The following is a 22,594-nucleotide window of genomic DNA, read 5'->3' on the forward strand; positions in this document are numbered from 1 at the left end:
AACAAATATCCATGCTCATCACACGAATAAATGCCCTTACCAGGATTTGAACCCGGAACCATCAGCTTCGTAGGCAGGGTCACTACCCACTAGGCCAAACCGGTCGTCAAATTTTGAACGCACAAAGGTCACTTGTCCGGTGCGATAGTCTGTTACGGCTGTTATCCCAAAAAGATAGGTATAGTTTTGTATTCTACGGTAATGAGATTCTTACACCTTTCTGAAAGCTCTTTCAACACTTTAAAAAATGCATTTTAATTATTGACACTATCGCTGTTTTTGCTTTTTTAAATGGTGTACTTATATTTCAGTATTTAATAATTTTATACTTATATTCAAACAACTTATATTTTTATGTTTAAAGTATCATATTTGTATTTGATATACCTTGAGTTCTAAAGCGTCGATTTCATCCACCGTTCCCGATTTCGGACCCGAAATCAGTCCAAATTTCGCGCCTGATAATCGTTTTCCGTTTCACGGAATGTCAGCACATCGTTAACAATATTTGTAATGTAAAAAAAATACTTTGTCGCTAATTGCCAAAAATGTTAAATGTTTGCAATTTTTGTATATGAGTAATTGTAATATTTTACTTTTTTCCTGAAAGTCTATTTATATTTTAATATCAAAAAACAAAGAAATAAACAAACATAATAAAACGTGGTCTAGATAAAAGGTGAGCATTTAGTAATTATTCTTATTTGCTAAATTTTATAGTCAGGTTTCTTTAGTTAAACTTCTTCATTGGATTTCAACGTATAGTTTAATTTGTTTATTATGTGGTATTTAAAATAGTACACATGTCTTACCAAATATTCGGTCATCAAATAATCGACGCTTCAGCCGACAGTGTGGCCGAATATTCGGTACTTGGCTATCACTACTCGTGGCATGTCTTTTGTTTAAGTAACTATTTTCTTCACAGCACATCGGCAGCCATTAGAGCAAGCTTCTGCCCCTCGTAGATACGTGCAGCGACCTCTTGGTAGCCGGCGGAGCGCGCCGCGGCCTGCGCGCCCGGGGTCGAGAACACGTTCCCTGTCCCGCGGAGCCCTAGGGCCCGACACATTGTTATTCTGAAACATAAATGAAAAGTATAGGATAGCGTTTCTTTTTTTTCCACTTTTTTTATGTGACCAAATTTTTTGCCACTTGTGTGTTATTTCTAGCCAGGATCGCGAGCCCTTGTCTTTCTTATAGGAGAAAAAAAAATGTCCCAAAATTTCCATACAGTTTTCAAACTTTCCTTTTTGTTACCGCCACACAAAATATATGCGGAAATGGTCAATACGAAAAAAACCGGGACATTTTTTATCCCATTAGGACATAGGAGGAACTAAGTAGAAAAAAAACTCATAATTTATGAAAAACCACTAAATTTATGCCCTCTAGTAGCACAATCGGATTAAGACCAACCTCGAAATCTCTAGAACATTCATGAAATTTGGTATGTATATAAATTAAAGGCCCCTTTTTCATGCCCACACCATTTGCCATTTGGGGACCTCGAGGAATTGCAGCGAAACTAGCATCATCAACATTAAGCAAAGTTCTTATCGATTAAGCACTTTCCCTGTATCTGTGTGCTCTCTTTGACGGCCTGATACGAGACGACGTTTATACTTTCTTTTACTTGGTTCGTATGAATTTGTCTTGGCTTCCGTATCTTTCTTGTTTCCAATTTTTCTTCTACATTCTTCCTCTAGTATTTATGTAATCATCATCTAAGTCTGAAATCTGAATACGTCTTAAAACTTACCTAGACTTAAAACTTACCTAGACTTAAAACTTACCTAGACTTAAAACTTAGCTAGGCTTAAAACTTACCTAGACTTAAAACTTACCTAGACTTAAAACTTACCTAGGCTTAAAACTTACCTAGACTTTAGTAAGTGTGTAGCAATCCCAAGCCCTCGGAACTCCGGCAATACGAACAGTCCCAGTGAAAACAGATACACGTCAGAATCGAACCTGGTGAACAGGTCCCCTGACGTGGTCAGTTCCTCCACCACTGCCGTGAACTGTTCGTATTTGTTCAACGTTGGAGGGTCTTTGATAAGCTGGCGTGATAGAGAAATAATAATTGAATTTTGTGAAGACAGTGACGCTTATAGGTTATCAAACAACATGATCACAAGATTTACATGTCGGCGGCCGATAATTAAATCAGGCAGATCATTAAATTCCTAGGCATATTGTGAAATGTGAAAATCTTTGTCTCGTTCCCTGAGTCGACGGAGGACAGATTTCCCTTCGGGCATCAAAAGCAACCTAACGAACCTAAGCCTACTCATAGGTACAGTCAGCGTCAAATACTTTGTAGCACTCAAAGTGGCCAAATAGTTCGGTAAGCCATACTAAATATATGGTGTACCGAACTATTTGGCTACTTTGGTTGCTACAAAGTATTTGAGGCTGACTGTATCTATCTAATGTGACTACCATCAAAACATACACAGAAACTTTACGATCGGCCTGATTTTACGATCGGCCGCCGAAATATGATACCTCTCGCGTCAAATGATAGTCCCTATGACAGTTCATTTTAAGAGTAGCTGTCACGAAAATAGTCGTAGACATTTTTGGAAGTTTAGCCTATTCATTTATTTAAAATGTAACATTTAATGAATAAATACGGTGTAAACATTTTCTTTAAATATGTTAAAAATATATGAAATCTAGTGTTGTGTTCCTGCCGGTGAGTAAGGTTGCCAGAGCTCAACAAGGGGGGGTATGCTAGGGTCGGCAACGCGCATGTGACTCCTCTAGAGTTGCAGGCGTACATAGGCTACGGAGAATGCTTACCATCAGGCGGGCCGTATGCTTGTTTGCCACCGACGTAGTATAAAAAAAAATTAAGCCATCCAAAGGAAACTTGAAGGAACTGTCATAGGAAGCATCATTTGACACTAGAAGTACAGTCGACGTCAAAGATATGTTTACATTTTTTGTCGTATTACAAAAAAGTATTTTGAAAATACCTATTTCATATTTAGTATTTCAAATACTAATTCAACAAGTATTTTGGATTTGAAAAAGTATAGCAAGGAAGTATTTGTATTTTGTATTTAAATACTTCTTAATATATAAAAAAAGCTATTATTCACATCTCTGGAAATTGGTCATTAGTGGTGACATTAATAATCGTCCTTTCTCCTCCATCATACCTATACGTCGGAAAGGGACAAACGATTATTAGCGGCTTGTCAACTTTAGTAGACGTTTATGAATAAGGGGTTCAGTCATTACAAATGCCATGCAGTGTTAGCGTGGTCCGACTCTATCCCATTTACCTGTTCCTGTTAGCTCTATCCCATTTGATATATAAATAATCTTTAGGTACTTAATTTAGTCGTTGTCTTTTATCTATTTTTCAATTTGTTCACTCTATATTATATTACGTCTTTTTCCTTCTTGTCTGTTACCTTTCGTGATTTTTCTCACTTGATGCTCTCATCGGAAGATCAGCGCTGGAAGCCACCAGCAACATGCTGAGATGAGGCCATTTCGTGGCACTTTATACTTCCTTTGTTTTTGTTATATCATGTAATTTAATGTGTCTTGTTTGTGTTTACGAATAAAAATTATTCTATTCTATTCTATTTTATTTACCTACCTGTTCCTGTCCCTTTTCCCGTATAACTGTGAAATGTATGGCTGCGACCCTCGGCACCTCATCGTCGACAGTGCAACAGATAATCGCCATGTTGGAACGCATGATCTTCATCCATTTTTGTTGCATTTGAAGACGAGATACTGGATCCTCTAGGATTCCTGAAAATAGTTATTTGTTTTACAAGTGGGCAAAATTGTTGTTTAACTTCTCGTGATATCGATACCCAAGCATGCGATGTATTCCAAAATTAAATCATGAGCGTAGCGAGTTACGCAAAGTGGAATTTTGACTTGCGAAGGTTTTCGGGGGTAAACAAACTTTGTTACCAATACCAAGTGAAACATAATATTTTTCACCAGACCAACGCGAAGAAAATAGTAACTGTAAAACATTACAAATGGAACCCAAATGAATGCTATTATATTAAGCATTCATAATTCAAAATCAAAATGTACTTAAAAGTCAGTTCTACCAGCCAACATGAGGAAAAAACTGTCATTGAATTGTCAAAAATAGTTTATAAAAAGTATTTAAATACAAAATACAAATACTTCCTTGATTAGCTATTTTAAATGCAAAATAGTTTTCAAATTCGTATTTAAAATACAAAGTAGATATTTTCAAAATACTTTTTTTTTTATACAAATACTTTGTGTTAAAAGGTACTCCTGAATAGTACGAATTCCTAGTTTGAATTAAAAAGTATTACTCGGAATTTACAAGTTGGAAAGGCTTTATTCTTTGAAAACGTGTGTCAATCAGTCATCTTGAGTGCAAATTTCGTGTTGTTTCCTCATGTTAACCGGTAATATGCTGCATATACTTATGTATCAACACACAAAATAATAATTTTTAAATTTTTATTTTCGAGTTTTAATTTCGAATTATGGAGCTAATTTTAGAGAAAAATAACCACATATTACGATAGCGTTTGACAACGAAATCACCAAACGTGTGGTATATGGTATATGTAGTACATATACCAAGAGACTAACTGGCCCAAGTAATACTCGTTGACATATTATACAATCTGTACATAATATGTACGTAATGTACATAATATGTACGTAATGTACATAATATGTACGTAATATGTACGTAAGCTGCCCTGCAAACAAGTATCTATGCAGGCGGGTTAGTTATCTCTGCAGCTTACTGTATAGTGAGGTAAACAAATGTACAATATGACGGGCAGATTGTATAATATGTCAACGAGTATTACTCGGGCCAGTTAGTCTCTTTCAGCGACAGGCAAGACAAGGAAGTTGAGCGCTGTGTTCAAAATGCCTGGAAGAGCTACTGGTCCATGAGGGAGCTAATGAAGGACGACCTTCCAATGTCACCAATGCGTAAACTCGTTGACCTGTGTATTCTGCCTGTCCTAACCTACGGTGCGCAAACATGGTCGCTCACCGAGAGTCAGAAGTCCAAATAGAAGGTATGCCAGCGAGTCATGGAGCGCATTCTAGGTGTCACAAACTCGGAAATAAATATAAATAAAATAGCCTTTTATTTCTTGCGAAATTTTAACATTGTTGTTTAGAGTTAAGTTAAAATAATTTTAGAACCAACATAAAAAAACTATAAGCAAACTTAATTACTTATAGCTTCCTAATGCCAGTTCTAAAATTATTTTAAAATGAATATGTAGCAAGAACCCCGTCTTCACAAGTGAAGGCCTCCTCCAGAGTTTTCCACTCATCTCTATCGTGAGCTATTCGCATCCAGTTTTGAACAGCGATATTTTTTATTTCGTCTTCCCATCTAGTAACAAGAACGTATCGCATCCGAAATACTAAATTGCGCTCCAAAACACGCATAGCTGACGTAGGGGCGAAGACCGCCTGGCTGACACTGGGACTGGGCGGGTCACGTCTGCCGCATACTAAGGTGGCTAGTAGCCACCAAGTGGATGCCGCAAGTTAAGGCGGACGTGGTAGGCCCAGACGGAGATGGCGGGGCGACTTAGACACCTTCATCAGTAACTGGCCAGAAATAGCACAACAGCGGGAGCTGTGGAGATCATGGGGAGAGGCCTTCGCCCAGCAGTGGGACACTATAACGGGCTAACTAAAAAAAAAAGATGTACTTACTTAAAGGTTTACATATAGCAGATTCATTAAGGAATATATTCGTCATGTACCCAAGTGACATATCATAATATTCTTCTGATAGATCCTTTATTATAAATTTTTGCTTCGTCTTTTCGCAAGTAAACTCGGACCAAATTCTGGGATAATTTTCATTTGATCTTTCCCAGCCCATTTTTATTGAACTGTAAAAAATAAACTTTTAAAAACTACATAAACCATGACAAAAACGAGGTGATGGATAATACTTCAGTGGCAAACAAGCATTTGGGCCGTCTGATGGTAAACAATTACTCTAGCCTATGGATGCCTTCAACTCCATGAAACGGGAATCTTATATTATTATATTAAGTTTGACTTTTTTTGTACTAATGGTACTTAGTTATTATTTTAGTCTATATACTCTTGTAAATTTCACAGAGCATTAGTCCTTCAAGTGGCGACGACGAAAACGTAAAAGTAGTCAAGTGGCAGGGGCGCGGTGGGTGGTCAGCGCGGATTGAGAGAATATTAAAAATTCAACTATTTAAGCTTATCTATGTATATCTATATATATCTATGTATAAATCTATGTATATCTATGTATAAATCTATGTATATCTATGTATAAATCTATGTATATCTATGTACTTATATCTAAGTTGGGCCGCCACTTGAAGGGTTAGTAGTAACTATAATACTGTGTAATTTTTGGAACAAATAAAATAAAATAGTAGATAGAAAAATGAAGAAAAAGAAGAATAGAAACTGAGTGAAAATGTGAAGGGAAATGAAGTTTCATTAAGGGGAAATATAGGTAAGTCCGAGTTGACATATTTTAGATTAGATTTTATTTCTTTATGAAATATTGTATCGTCACACTAGTTCTGTCGGAACTTGCAAGTTTTTTATAACTAATCAGTCAAAAATCGTCCTTAAAAATGATCCAAGCAAAATAAATATTAGATTTTAGGTACAAAAATTCCAATGGTCGAAAGAGCTCTTAGGCATGGACTAATTCTTAGGTAAGTAAAATTCGGCCACCTTAAAAAATATAACTGTAATATGACAGTTTTGAATGATTCACAGTTAGTTTCACTGGGCTTAAATCGACCGGGATATGAACCGTGATTACCTTTTATATTGTTTTTAAGCTCCCGATATTTCGACGCAGTTACATGCTGTTGCGGCAAGCAAGAAAGTTTACTCAATTTCATGGTAGATGGCGCTGCTCTGCATACATCGCGCGTTACGAGTTCCCAGCGACCTATATAAGCGGCGGCGGATTGTCAAGCTTTTTATTTTTGCGATATTCTTTAACGAATGAACATGTATACGCGTATAAATGTTATAATATAAAAGTGTGTTGTAAATGGCGTCTCAATTCTTATTTCACAAAATATGAATAACTAGAGTGTACACATGCAAAGGTAATCACGGTTTATATCTCGGTCGATTTAAGTCAATTGTAATATCATTTTTAAAAATAATTATACCGCTTACTCCGAAATGTTACTGGCCAGGCTAGTATGCCAGTTTAACACGAGTTCGAAGGAAATTTGTCGATAAAAACATTAATAATATCACTTACCTTGAACTAGAACTAATTACTATAAAAATATTTTAAAAGAGTAAGAATGGATTTTATTAACTGACGTCTGCTATGATCACGACGTTGGTTCAACTAGTCAAGTCAAGGCAATGGCAGATAATTGTGCACGGTAAAAATAAAACGTCTTTAAATGCTTGTCGGTGGACGGGTTCCGTGAATTTTAGGACCTAAATAAATAATGACATCTTAATATTCAGTAGCAATGTAGCAAACCAATTATTATATGGGAATATGATGCTACCCGCGTAGACACACTGGCACTGTTTCACCTCCAACGGACTAATGTAAAAGCGGGCGCAGAGGCGGAAAGCGCCGAAATTTTGAAACATAAGAGCCTCGGTAGAATATAAAAATAATTCGTAAAAATTATAGCTTTATTCAGTCAATTTCAGTTAAACAACAGATTTTTTTTTCACTTCCAGTTAAACAGTGCTTATTTGTACTATTTAAGTCAATAATATATTTGTTGACAAATTTATCAATTATCATAATATCAAGGTTAATAATTACAAAGAATTCTAAACTTAATCAAAAATGTAATAAAAGGAGATATCTCCCTGAAGTGTCGAAAGTAGGCTTGTTCGAGCTGCTGAGGTGAAAATATTATTACAGCATCGGTACTAAGTAAGCCCTACGGAACCCTACAATATATTTATACTCAACTCATTATCTTATCCATTATCAACTAATTTTAAATTATCATCAACAATACAATTTCATTACGAACTTTACGTCATGATATACACCGTGGGCTCGAGTAACCCGACAGATTTTAACTACGCATTGTTGAGGTCATAAGGAGCTAGAAATGTTATAGAGGCAAACCAAGATAAGTTGGCACCGATTTTTGATAGCCCATACGGTGCACGGGTTATTTTAAACGTCGAACATCTACGGAATTATGACGTTTGCTTGACACTTGCACCGTCTAGGCTATTAAAATCGTTGCCAACTTATCTTGGTCCGACTATGACTTTTGGCCAAATTCGGTAAAATAGGGTGGTGTTTCCTACACACGACACGTTAACAAAAATAACATTACAACGAATAAGTAAAGTTGTTTTTTTATTTACTCAATTTTTTGTGAGAATGTCGTCTGTCAGTAGCATTGTCTAAGCCAAGTCACATAGTGGTAGAAGGCGTGTTTCATTGAGTTATTACAAAAAGCGGACAAGTGCGAGTCGGACTCGCTCATCGAGGGTTCTGTACTTTTTAATGTTTGTTGTTATAGCGGCAACAGATATACATCATCTGTGAAAATTTCAACTGTCTAGATATCACGGTTCATGAGATACAGCCTGGTGACAAACGGACGGACAGCGGAGTCTTAGTAATAGGGTTCCGTTTTACCCTTTGGGTACGGAACCCTAAAAGCTAATCTTCACAAGAATTGTCATTATCTCTAAAACAAGAGCGATTTCAGAAAACCTGGAATGACATTTTAAGTTTCTAAATGCAGTTAAGAATACACATTAAAATCTGTCGGGTTATTCAAGCACACCGTGTATAATGCTGCCAGTAAATTCAAAACAAAGAGAATTTGAAATAGAGGCGTATTGTCAAAGTAAACTTTGTAGCCACAGTAAATTTACTGCCATCTTTCCACACATGATTAAAACTTTTAGAACACCATTTGACTTTGAACCTTATTCTTTCACTGATATGTGTTAAATTTGTTAAATATCAAAAATTGGCGCCATCTAATAGCGCATAGGCCAAAGGTATGGCGGCATCGTTTTGAGTTGGTTTCGAGCGATGGCGCCATAACCTTTGGCCATGCGTGCCGCGTAAACAAAGACACCGAAATAGGAAGAAACCGGTTTTAATTGTTCTAAACCTAATCTGACAAGAACTTTATAGAATTTATAGAAATGTGTTCCTAAAAACCGGTTTAAAAATAACTCTTTTCCGAACGAAACCGAAATTAAAAGGTTTTGCGTACATGATGACGGTTTGGAAATTTAACCGGTTTTCGAGCCTTGAGCGTGACTTCGATTGTATGGAGGCGGCTAGCCTTCACGCCTTTTCTTTATGTGTTTGTGACAAAGTCTAGTAAAAGGTCCCACTTTGTCACTTCTTAGAAGTGACTTCTAGTTTCGGAGTTACGGGCAGTGGCAAAATTTACCGAAAATCGGTTTTTAACAAAAACTGATACAACATAGTCTAAAGAACATGTGAGAGATTGCAACGCTGAAATGGCACCTTAATTTATTAGCACCTTTTTAGGATCTCAACGTTTCATGATTAGGGTACCACTTTGTCGCTTCATAAAAAAAGTGTTTTATTTTTCGTCCTAAACTTTAACTATCGTTTTCTCCGTTGTCGCTTTTTCACTCCGGCAACTTTAAACATTAAAAAAATAACCATTCGACATAGAAACTTCATTATTTCACTAAAAGATAGCTTATCTTATGTAAATTTAGGAACTTACTACATTAATAACTCCATATCGACAAAGTGGGATGTTTTGCCAGAAATGGACACATTTATCTTACTTACGTATACACGTTTTGTAGGTATTCATGGCTGATAACACACTCTTATCGCCCGGCCACACTAATCATTTAAAAATATTGTAAATTATATCTGCCTATCTCAGGCGATTGATAAAGTTGTGCGCAATGACATAATATATCTAAGATCGGGCCCTAATGGTGCTAGTTGAGCGGTGTCAATCACGAATTCGAGCCAATCATGCAGTCTAACGCATGCGAACTCATCAACCAATCGCGTTGTGGCGATAGACTGTACGATTGGCTTGAATTCGTGTGCGTGACACCCCTAGACTGGCCCTATTCTTATGCCCGTAAGGCCCGTCTTTAGATAAGTCAATGGTTGCGCGGTGATTCTCTAGTAGTTCTGGGACTAAAACTAGTTTATATATTACCTACATCTTAACCTTTTTCCAGGCCGCACCAATCTACAAGGTTTTCCCAAAAAATCCAAATATATTCAAATTAATCCAGCTTTGATGATTCATTTGAAGACAAGTAAGTAACATTTCCTGAAAGTGTAATCTAATTTGAACCTTAAATCGGAATGCAAAAGATGAAATTCTAATGGCGCGTATGTGGTCAATAAATCGTACTATGTCTGGAAAAGTGTTAACTTACCAAGGTGCAGTAAGTTCGTGTTCTCTCACTCTTACAGAGCGTAAGCGTGAGCCCGGGAGCGCGGATATCATTTTTTTAATTATTTTTTTTGTACGTTGAAATACCTAATAAAGTAATCGATATATTATATTCCCTTAACCCATTCATGGCCACGAACCACGAAGCGTACACAACACGCCGGGCCACCATACAAACCGTTTTCAGCTAAAACGTGTGACTCAGCTTATGGGTCTCGGGGCCTGGCGCGAACGTCAAAGAAATTGCCGCTTATGAATCCGGTCCGTTGGACAATATTATGCAACATTTTTACTAACCAACGGTTTACTGTTCATATTAATATATATATATATATATTTACTAATTTGTTGATATTTGTAAGAAACTAAGAATGAACATTTTAAAGCCTGATCAGAAATAGATGATCATTGTCAAGAGGGCGCTGTTATTTTCATATAATTATAGGGTTCAGAAAAATATGAAAAAAAAAGTTCTAATAAAATTCTGCATTATATTTTTTCTTTTCGTTTATCTCTCGTGATTATAAATACTACGAATAAATACATTTTAATTAATCAATAATCGCAAGAATGAAAAATAAAGAAACCTGTTTATCTAATTGAGTTTGGATTGTAATCCGAAAAAAATATATCTTAGGGCTTGTGCACAAATCACGCGAGGTTTTTTCGGCTACTTTTTTGACCCCCCCCTCCCCCTTGGTGATATTTGGTGAGATTCTTGGCTAACCCCCCCTCCTCCACATAACCTCACGTGTATTTTTATTTTATTTTTTCATTCTACCTAATTTAAAGATAAATAAAATTGTATAGAGTAAATCTTGTTTATACTCGCTATTTTGAAGTGCCAAGTGAAGATTTATGTTTAAAGAAACCGAGAAAAAGTATGTGGCAGGTATTTTTTCTTAGATTCGTTCACTATGACAAAATACACGTGAGGTCTCCTTATACCTCCCCTCCCCCAACATGTACTATCGTGATTTTTTCGTGAGCCCCCTCCCGCCCTATCGAATCTCGCGTGATTTGTGCACAAGCCCTTACCGGCAGATTCAATCACATCCACACCCATTTCATTGTTGTTTATTTCTTGCATCATTGCTGTTAAATCAGGATGCATATCATTCAACAGAGGCGAGTTCAGGGTTCCAGTATTCGAAGCCTGGTCGTTCGGGTGAAGCAGGTTCGGAGTCCAATTCATAGCACAATTTGTCAGGAGGTCAGGAGGGTTCAAATTCCGGGTATCCATAGCCAAGGTCACAAAAATCACAAAATACGAAATCACTGAAGAGCACAGAGAGCAGCATAAAGTCGCCAACGAATAAATCGTGACTAAATATAATTTCCCATGTTACTCTAAAATACATCCTAATAGAGGGGATGGGGTGAATCATTTCTTGAGTTTATGTCAAAAATACCACGTTAAAGATAATACCGCCGCTAAATCCGCCGCCGCCCAGGTGCATCCATTGTTTATTGTCAAAGTGTCTCCGATAATCTTACATGTGGCCGGTCATGAACTTTGTTTTGGTAAACGTCATTATAATATAAACAATAGAGCACTTCAAATGTATTATAGTACTTATTACCACGAAAAGGTTTAGAAAAAATCTTTTCTTTTAAATATTTCTCACACACTATTGCGATAATACAATATACCATTTAGTTGGCGACTGTTTAAGCCGCCCTGTTTTTATAATGAAACAAAAAAAATTGGCATGGTAATAAGTTTGGTCCTTAGAAATGTTGCTTGCTACCATCCAAACAGTAATCCATTGTAAAAAGGTACAATTTGCAACGAGTTTCGTCATGAAATAAGCTTTAAAACCAAGTTATAAAGTTTATTTTTGCGTGCTATGAAGATATGTGTAGTTTTTACAATTAGCGCCAGGCCAGGGTGACCCATACCTTGAGTCATGTCAATAACTTCAGGCATAAATATATTTTTGATATTTTTGAAATGTAGATTTATCCATTTGCTTGGGACACGTATGTATCTCGAATTTCAGAATATTTACTATATTACACTTCCAGTAAACCAAACTTGAATATTCTAGACCCTGTTTCACAAAAAAAAAACATGTTTACAATTATGTTTTTCAACATGCCTTATAAAGATGGTTGTTAGCTCAAATTATACTTATATTATTTCGTCATATTACGTTTTGTTTATGTTTAAATCAGAATTTATTCACGACTCACATGTGAGTCACGGGCCCTGCGCGACTGTTTGAACATGACCCATACGCTGAGTCACGGGCCCTGAATGGGTTAAACATGACATTGCCAATTTTTAGAAGCAAATTTAATACTTTTTGTTACAAAATTTTAAAGTGCATTTTAGACGTACGTTCGTGATTTTTTTCTAACGAGCGAAAGTCAAAAACTCAGGATTCGAATCGATACAAGCCCTCGAGAAAGGACTCAAGAATTCTTGATATTTAACAAATTTAACACATATCAGGGAAAGAATAAGGATCAAAGTCAAATAGCGTTCTAAAAGTTTTTATCATGTGTCGAAAGATGGCAGTATATTTATTGTGGCTAAAAAGTTTTCTTTGACAATCCACCTCTATTTCAAATTCTCTTTGCCGTGAGTCCTTGCGAGATTATTACTTAGCAAATTACCAAATTACGGTAAGTTTTCGAGAAGTTGAAAAAGAAAAAAAAAATCTTTCACATCCCCATAAAAAATGTGAGAAGTATCCTTGATTTAGGCAAATTTTGCACATCAGTAGTGATATTGATGGCGTCATTACTGGGGATATAGGAGTCTAAAGATCTCTGGGCAATGTTAAGATCCATTAACAAATTAACATGAACAACAATACTTAATCCTTTTGTTGGTAAAATTAATAATTCAAGTCATGCTAGGACAAAAAATGCAAAAAAAATATAAACTGTTAAAAATGTGTAGGTATCTGTATTAGTTACGTTGCCCAGAAACGTGTTAAAGCCCTTAAACTCTGGCATGGTATTGTAAATTTTATTTAAGATAATTTTTTTGTTTATGCGTGTTTGCTTTGCTTAAAATGTTTTGAAACATTTTAAGCAAAGCAAACACAGGTTTCACAGGTTTAAAAAAAAAGTACAGTTTGAGCCTAAAATGTATTTATTGACTAGCGCCTTATTATGCAATAATATGTATATTTAACTTGGAAACTTACAACTAGCAAGCGTATATCTATAGTATACTAGAGAGTGGACATTTTTACTATATTTATAAAAAAAAATTAAAAAAACGTCGTTAAAATACTTTAGTAAAATTACATTTTTTATTACTACATGTATACAGTTAATAATGATAAAAAAATCATTTTCTTTCACCATTCTTTTACGTATATCCGTTGCTTCGTATAAACGACATCACTTATTAAGCAATTTTATGCTTTATCTACTTGCGATGAATTGATATTATATTTAATAAATTTTACATCAATATTTGTGACGCAAAATTAAGTAAAGTTTGAATCTAATCATTTACACAGTTCTCAATTCTGTTAAAAATGACAATATTGTTTTTATAATTGTTTTTTATCCAATTTTCGTAAAAACATTTTTTTAATTCAGAAAAGAGAACTTTTTATATTTCCAAAGCCGTTCAAAATAAACCGTTTTTTCAATAAATTTACACTTACATTAAAAAGTATTTCCATTATAGCGTATACAATTTTGAATCGAATTTTCTGAGTATACATATGTAACTGTATAAGGTGTCGTATAATCTTGAGTTCTTACATTATTTTACTATCTCTAGTATGGCTGCCTTAAAAAAAAACTTACAATGAGTACTTGTAATGTAGATTTTTGAAAAACTTTTAGCAGCAATTTTAAAACATAAAACACAAATTAAAAAATCTTTTTTTTTACAACAATGTACTTTTATCTTCAAAGATACATTGATTGAGTAAGCTGTATAAAATCTAAGACAAATTCGCGCTTCGAATTTGACGGGCAAACGAGATGGCGCTGTACAGCTCCATACATTTTGCGGTAACTCTGATTGGCAAAGTTGACGTTCGACAATTTAGTGACCGCAAAACATATGGTTCAGAACAGCGCCATCTGTTTTGGATGTCAAAATAAAAAACACGTTTTTTCTTAGACTTTACCTCTCTATAACAATCAATTCTCTTTGATTATTATACATAAAAATGATAAATCAATCCTTAATTCATTATTACAATACTGAATCTGTAAGTTTTATGCAAATAATATTGTATTTTGAAACAAGGCACTATTATTAATTTGATACAGTTAAAAAAATGATTACTATTTATTATTTTTTTATATTTCAGATTTGTACTGATGCAAAATAGTATAAAAATAATTTTTCAAAAATCTACAATTATTTTACAAAACTAATATTTTTTTATAAATAAATAAGTTTCGACTATGGACGGTTCTCGTGGTACAAAATACTTTTTTTCTATTTCATTCAGTCGTTTGAGGGCGAAAACCGAAACTTACTTCACAACCGGTTCGAAAATTGACGCAAGCTAGTTATTTAAATAGCAAACAAGGAATATAAACATTAATATATTTACAATAAAGGCGAAGGAACTACTATAGGCAACTTGTTTACTAGTTAAATAACTCTTTTAAATACCGTTGTGAAATAAATATTAATTTTATTTTATTTAATGTGTTTTTGAGTAAAAAATATACAATAGCGGAAATATGAACGGCCTCGCTCATGTTCGGCCTTGGTAAACTCTCCTCATCAGCAAAGAGAATTTGAAATAGATGTGGATAGTTAAAGAAAACTTTGTAGCCACAGTAAATTTACTGCCATCTTTCGACATATGATTAAAACTTTTAGAACGCCATTTGACTTTGATCCTTATTCTTTCACTGATATGTGTTACATTTGTTAAATAAAAAAAAGTGGCGCTATCTAACAGATCAAAACAAAAGCCAAAGTTATGGCGGCATCGTTTCGAGCGATGGCGCCACAACCTTTAGCCGATGCCCGGTAAGATGGCGCCACTTTTTGATATTTAACAAATTTAACACATATAAATTGAAAGAATGAAAGAATAAGGATCAAAGTCAAATGGCGTTCTAAAAATTTTAATCATGTGCAGCGAGAGATGGCAGTAAATTTACTGTGGCTACAAAATTTTCTTTGACAATCCACCTCTATTTCAAATTCTCTTTGTCATCAGGTAATCCATGACTTTATTTTTACAGTTTGTTATTTTCTAAACAAAATAATTGACATAAATATATTTCTGTTTTTAATATTTTAAAATAAAATATAAATTATTTAACAACGGCATTTTGTGCTGTAACAAAAATCTAAATGGAAGCGTATTTTTGTCACAATAATTACGAATAATTTGAATTTAAAATAGTGAGGTATGATTTACGTATACATGTTTCTATGCTAGGATTAAATGACTATTAATTTAATAGCTTAATAAAATGACCCAATAATACAATTTAGTAAACAATACTAAAATAATACGACATTTTTGTACGTAATTAAATTTAAGGAATGGTACAACCCACAAAAATTCGCCTATATAATTTTAACTTTCTGTCAAAAAGATAATTAAATCATTAAATCAATTATTTGAGTATGAATAATTATCGCTAAACTACATCTTATAATAAGGATATTAAACATGAATTCATATTTTTTCTATAATAATTTAATTCTCAGCACTGACACAAAGTAAATATCGCCGGCGCGCGCCGGAGCAGAGTCCGCTCAGTACAAAGTGCCATTTTCGCCGCACGCACACAAACGTGACATTTACGCACACAGACTTTACATTTACAGGCGTTCTCGGGCACTCTCGGGCAGAGCTTAGTCGGGCTGTGCGCGCGTTGCTCACTTGACGTCCCCGCCGCTACGTAGGTACCTACTGTCACGTACGTCAAAATGCAGTCTCTAAGGAATGTAAACATGATAAGATGTATGTATAAACGAATCGATGTATGTATGTCTGTAAACTTATATTACCTACTCCTTTTTAAAATTCGAAATCAATACAGAAGTAACCCTAGTGAGTCGGGCAAGTTTAGGTATGTATTTTCAAGAACGGCGAGAACGGACCTTCTGTTTTTTTTTTTGTGGCACTGATTAGAAATAGATGAAAATTAATAACCCAAAAAATAAATGCAAGCATTCGTTAATACTCTAAATAATACTTTAGATATAATTTAAGTCATTTTAGAAGCTACTAATATTAATAGCCATCGAGTTATTCTTAAAATTATGGTATACCTTTTCAGTATTGCGACGTCTTTTCATATTGTTTAGTTCTCATACCTGATAAAGAAATAATGCTTTCACAACATGTGTTTTTCCTTTCCAACATATTTACATTGTTCTCTTTATAAATGTACTCAAAATTTCGTGATGTAGGTATTTAATGATATTTTTGATTACCAACTACAATATCCATAGGCAACATGTAATTATCATGCTTTCTTTTGAATTTTGTTTATGTGAAATGCATTATTTCTTGTAATTTCATTTGTTCATAGAATTCTAAGCCTTCACAAAGTGTTGTTTAAAAAACTTAAGAAAAGTATAAGTAACTCTTTTTTAGGGTTCCGTACCTAAAGGGTCAAACGGGACCCTATTGAGACTTCGCTGTCCGTCCGTCCATCCGCCCGTCTGTCACCAGGCTGTATCTCATGAAATTTTCATAGACAATGTTTTTCTGTTGCCGCTATAACAACAAAGACTAAAAACATAATAAAATAAATATTTAAGGGGGACTCCCATACAACAAACATTTTTTTTGCCGTTTTTATAAATAATGGTACGGAACCCTTTGTGCGCGAGTCCGACTCGCACTTGGCCGGTTTTTTTTTAAAACGCCATATGTATCACATCGAACACGAATTTTGGAACTGTGACATAATAGTATTACTCCAATTTTCTACGCCAGAGTGCAGCACTAGCACATATTGTAACCCATAGATTAACTTAGGTATATACTATGCCTTAAACCGTTTTTGAGAAGTTTTCACTAGGTATGACATTGATGCATCAATCGATATTTCGTTATCTACGTCTATCGCTCGAACATGCAGATAACTAAATTTCGATTTTTGTGTTTCGCGGTAGGCCCTCAGTATGTGTTAGTGGCGCTCTCTACGCAAAGCTACAATTTATGGAAGGTGGAGGTAAGGAAAGAAATCTCCATGTAACAAAAAGTGTCATCAAAAAACCTTAAATAGGTGGCGCTACAATACCTAGAGTACTTGAACAAAAAAATCAAATCATAGACAGCGCACTTCACTCCATCAATAGCGCCTAGGTTCTTAGCTACTCTAGCGCTACTCTGGAGAGATTTGGAACTATTATTTATAGCTGACAGCTGGACACTTTTGCAACAGTTCTATCATAAGAGATTTCTCTCCTCTTAAATCCACACTCCATACTACAATTATACCAAATAACCATAAAAAAGTGTTCTCCGTGAAGGCTCAGAACTAATCTCGCTCTTAAACATATCGTAGTAAAGTTCATTTTTGCTTATTATAGCTGTATTATCGACCTTACTGGAAGCATTCAATACATTTCTCGAGTCCGTTCGTTAATATTTTTCATATTATATTTTTTCATACTTTATTATATTAATTTCAGTAATTTTCAAAGTCCCGAATGGCAACTTTTAATACTTACAGATTGAATCTTATACAGTGTGTATTTTTGATGCAACCGCAAACTTAAACTAGACGTAGGTTTAAGTGTTATAAAACGATTCTAAATCTTTTTTATTTAGTCTTAACTATAATAGTACATTACGATACAAGTGCGAAACAATAGGAAATACGAAACGTGTGGCGATAAATTAAAACAGGACCGAAGGGAGTGTTTTAAATCGACACGAGTTGCGAATTGCCTATTCGCACATGTATCGTACAACGTTTTACAGTACATATGGCCCTTTAAATGTTCGACACAGTAACGTAATATGCTAATTTTCGCACTAGTGCGGTAAAGTAGCACCATATGTACTGTAAAAAAAATTAAAAATGTATTATACCAAAGCATAATTAATTTTTGTAATTTTTTCGTGCGGCAATATTTTTTGTACAACATATAGTTCGTTTTTTTTAGTATTAGAAAGAATGTAAGCGATCTTGACGTGTCTTTTTAGTAAAAACCACTTTTCACAAGTCGCAGCAAATATGTGACAATTATAGATCATATACGATCTTTTTTGTTATTTTGCTTTCATAAGCAATAAAAAAAAAATTAAAAGCGTTTTTTAACCATCTTCATTAAAAAGACACGTAAAGATTGTTTATATAGACGTTTTTAATTGCTCAATCCCTAGTGTAAGGCGCAATCTAGTCAATCAATGCTTCTAAATAACATGTTGCAGGTAGTGATATGCTATGGAGTGTGATCTGTAACTTTAATGTATTTGAGCCCGGTCCATGTTGTTCATCTAAATGCGAATATAAGTTGTTTATCTTAGTGTAATTTCATAAGTTATAAGTGTTCTTACTTATTGCTCATATCTATTTCTTGGTCTCTCTTTTTATTCATTGTAACCTTGATATATTTCATATTGTAATATCTTGTGTCACATGTGCTTTTGTATCTAGTGTGTACTTTGTAATTATATATACAGTTTCTATTTGTGAGTTCCTGTAATTGGCTCTGTACTACTATCAAAAAAGTTTAATGTATTTTTTAAAGCTGTTGGAATTCCTTGTATAAATAAATAAATAAATAAATATATTTTCTAATGCTAAAAAATAGTATTTTATACAATTGTGATATAATAGAGAGCTTTTCAGTCGAGTACCGTGTTTAGGCAACGAAGCTTGCTGAGTTGCCAAAGTAAGGTACGAGATCGAAAAGCTTGATTATATCACTATTGTATACAATACTTTTTCTACGAGTTAACAAAAATAATACTTTAAAGTAATAAAATCATACAGGTAAACAAGCCAAAAGATACGCGAGCAGCCGCGATTCCTTCATATTCGTACGCGAGCCGGCGGGGTGGCCAACGACACCTTCTCGTAACTCATGAGGCTCTGGTACTTGGTTCCTTGCTAAATTCAATTTTTCGACAGTATTTTCTCGATTTAGGCAACCGTACGTAGCCTATGGAGACTAACAAGCAATGGTAAGCGGTTTTCGTAGTCTATGTATGTTGCTATATTAAGGGTACCACATGTGCGTTTATGACTTATGAATCGATTGTTTCTACTATACAACCTCATATAAATCATTAATTTGAGCTATCGTTTTGTTTCGTCCTCTTGACCGCGGCGAGCTGTAATTGGTCCATTTCATTATAGTTGACTAAACCGTTTCGAAATGAATATTATAGTTGAGTTGGGAGCCCATACATGAAAAGTACCCAATTAAAGTTTGGTATACGAAATCTTAATTCAACCATTACAGTCGACGAGTAGAAAAACGTAATTCTGTAACAGTTGTGACGTCGCGTCATTTCATTTCATTTTTATTTTATTCTTATTAGTGATGTTATGATTTGACAATGCTTTAAATTAATTACCTAATTATTTTTATTATAAAATATTTTAAGTATACTGTGTAATTAGTAATGTATGGGTCTTGTTATCCGACATAAATGATTTACTTATTATTATCAAATGCGACATTTTGAGTTAAAACAAAATAGTGATACATTTCTTGCCGAATTATTTTTGATAGAAAATAAAAGTCGTCTTTGATAGAAAACTTATAAATAATAAATAAATAAATAAATATTATAGGACATTATTACACAAATTGACTAAGTCCCACAGTAAGCTCAATAAGGCTTGTGTTGAGGGTACTTAGACAACGATACATATAATATATAACTAATTATAATTACTTAAATACATAGAAAACATCCATGACTCAGGAACAAATATCCATGCTCATCACACGAATAAATGCCCTTACCAGGATTTGAACCCGGGACCATCAGCTTCGTAGGCAGGGTCACTACCCACTAGGCCAAACCGGTCGTCAAACTTATGAAAGTATGTTCATCCTTTGGTTATGCGGTCGTATCAAAAATACGCGCTGTATAAGCTGTATATTGTTTCATTTGACTCGTTCACAGACTAAATGCAATCATGGCACAAGATAGTGTGGTAAATTTAAATCAACCGATGTGCGAAAAAGGGGAATTCTCTTTGATCATTGTGTAGCCAACAAACACAACACAGTAAATGTTTATGAGTAGTTTCTGAGCATAGTGTCATTAAGAGTCCCCGGCAAACTCGGCCAAATTTCACCTTACAATATAAATGGACTTTCGTTCTCATTTTAAACTACGTGTTGGATTATAATGCAACTTTGCACATACAATAACATGATGTATATCTAGTCTTGTAATTAGTTTATATCTCCAGTTTATAAAACAAAAGAAATAGAGCAAAAACAAGTTTTGTATGAAAATCTTAAATTACATGTATACGTATTTATGCCTGTGATTCGTTTATATAGCTCCAACTTATAAAACAAACGAAATAGAGCAATAAATAGTTTTGTCTGAAAAATTTAATTTTGCTGTATTTTTTTAACTATGTTATCTGAAGCTACATAAACTAATTACAGGCGTATATATACCTTATCCTATTGTAAGTACAAAGTTTCACAGCAATCTAGCTGGTCGTTTTAAAATGAGAGCGTAACTACGTTTTCATGGACAACTGAGCTTGCTGGGGACTCTAAAACAATGTTTTTCTTTTAATTCACTATTTGGCTAATCGAAAAAAGTACTTTTTCGCACATATGGCAAAAGTTTTATTACATACTTGGGGCAGAAAAGTAAGAAATGTCTCAGATCACATGGAATTGAAGAATAACATATGATCTAAGGCTTTCTTATTTACTGTCCGAGGTGTATACTATTTTTCTGTCCGACGGAGCCGAAAAGCGGCAACTTGTTCAGCGCAGCGGGCCGAAAGTTGACGCTTTCTGGCTAGAGGGCAGAAAAAAAATAGCTGGAGCTATGTTGCCAATGGACATTTGCTTTTTTTAAACGTTTCAGATTTTTAATATGACTTAGTGCATGGGCTGCTGTATGGGAGGGAAGGTCTCCGGGTCCTCGTTGGCAGCCTCCTGCTCGTCTCCCGAAGGCTCGCCTTCCTGCTCCTCGTCTTCTGAGGATGACAGGAGACCTGCAAGTGAACATGTTTCATAGAATTTTCAAAACACTTGTGAATTGTATATGTGAATAATTAAACAAAAAACAACATTATTTTAGTAGTAATATGGTTCATTATGGCTATAAACTTGTAGTGGTAATTAGTGAGTTTTGCTTGTCACCTGACGATATGAGTATTGGTGATGACGAGACAATTCTAAGAACTACAACATAAAATATTACTTTGCTAATCCGCGAAAAGATAACGTACTAATCAATCAGTGCTAACCCGTTATACTTACTCGTGCTTGCGTATTTATGCATGCAATTAATGTTCCACAGTACACACAGTTTAGTACATTACTACAGAGGCCGGGACGAAAGGGATTGCCGGCCGAAGATATATAGACGGCCGAGCGAGCGAGGTATGTATATTGCTTTTCTCAAACATGCAATGAAATAAACAATAAAAAAATCTAAGTTTAATTTTTTAAGAAATTATAAGTAAACAAGACAAAAACTAAAACTAATTATAATATATAATACTAAAAATATTACTATTTCGCTATATTTTAACTCCTTTTTAATAGAATACAGATACTTCATATATTTCTATTTATTATCATATTCCTTTAAAAAGCACGTTTCTGAACGAACCTTTAGAATTGACACTTGTCATTGTTGTCATTTTTAGGGTTCCGTACCCAAACGGTAAAACGGGACCCTATTACTAAGACTTCGCTGTCCGTCCGTCCGTCCGTCTGTCACCAGGCTGTATCTCATGAACCGTGATAACAACAAATACTAAAAAGTACGGAACCCTCGGTGGGCGAGTTCGACTCGCACTTGTCCGGTTTTTTTTAATACGCATGTTTGAGAAAAAATAAATATAACAATCCACTACCGAAAGTACAAAACTCTGGTCGGATGTAAGTTTTAGAGTATTAATTAATTTAATATAATTACCTGCAGTGAACTGTGGGTTGGAGAGGGCATCAGGCCAGTACCTTTTGCTGATGGAGGATCCATTTTTGCTCTTTTTGCCACCTGCAAACAACAAAAATACATTGTCAAAGT

At 34.6% G+C, this 22,594-nt stretch overlaps 2 protein-coding genes and 1 long non-coding RNA gene across 4 annotated transcripts in view; all 3 read right to left on the reverse strand.

The window, feature by feature from the left end:
• Positions 1-747: 747 nt before the first annotated feature.
• Positions 748-7,367, reverse strand: LOC133533042 (uncharacterized). The gene is made up of 5 exons (XM_061871960.1): positions 7,280-7,367; positions 5,713-5,894; positions 3,620-3,777; positions 1,882-2,063; positions 748-1,079 (listed from the first exon to the last, which is right to left on the reverse strand). The coding sequence occupies exons 2-5, from the start codon at positions 5,882-5,884 to the stop codon at positions 923-925; spliced, it is 669 nt and encodes a 222-aa protein (XP_061727944.1). The 5' UTR covers positions 5,885-5,894; positions 7,280-7,367; the 3' UTR covers positions 748-922.
• A 6,151-nt stretch (positions 7,368-13,518) lies between these two features.
• Positions 13,519-22,594, reverse strand: part of LOC133533144 (uncharacterized) — a 79,367-nt gene continuing 70,291 nt past the window's right edge. The window contains exon 2 of the long non-coding RNA XR_009801811.1: positions 13,519-17,827. This is a non-coding gene — a long non-coding RNA (uncharacterized LOC133533144). The remainder of the gene's footprint in view (positions 17,828-22,594) is intronic.
• Positions 21,216-22,594, reverse strand: part of LOC133532927 (homeobox protein PKNOX2-like) — a 52,490-nt gene continuing 51,111 nt past the window's right edge. For both annotated transcript variants that reach the window (XM_061871793.1, XM_061871792.1), the window contains exons 10-11: positions 22,484-22,564; positions 21,216-21,551 (exon numbers count right to left, since the gene is read on the reverse strand). In XM_061871793.1, coding sequence (XP_061727777.1) covers positions 21,436-21,551; positions 22,484-22,564 — 197 coding nt within the window. In that variant the 3' untranslated portion in view covers positions 21,216-21,435. The remainder of the gene's footprint in view (positions 21,552-22,483; positions 22,565-22,594) is intronic.

This window comes from Cydia pomonella, chromosome 28 (assembly GCF_033807575.1).
Source record: "Cydia pomonella isolate Wapato2018A chromosome 28, ilCydPomo1, whole genome shotgun sequence".
Taxonomy (NCBI): domain Eukaryota; kingdom Metazoa; phylum Arthropoda; class Insecta; order Lepidoptera; family Tortricidae; genus Cydia; species Cydia pomonella.

Excerpts from the sequence above, each read along its gene's own strand:
- LOC133533042 (XM_061871960.1), bottom strand. The coding sequence starts at position 5,884 with ATGGGCTGGGAAAGATCAAATGAAAATTATCCCAGAATTTGGTCCGAG. Across the intron at positions 2,064-3,619 it reads GGGAAAAGGGACAGGAACAG|CTTATCAAAGACCCTCCAAC; the intron begins GTAGGTAAATAA and ends CTATCACGCCAG. Across the intron at positions 1,080-1,881 it reads ACACACTTACTAAAGTCTAG|AATAACAATGTGTCGGGCCC; the intron begins GTAAGTTTTAAG and ends TTTATGTTTCAG.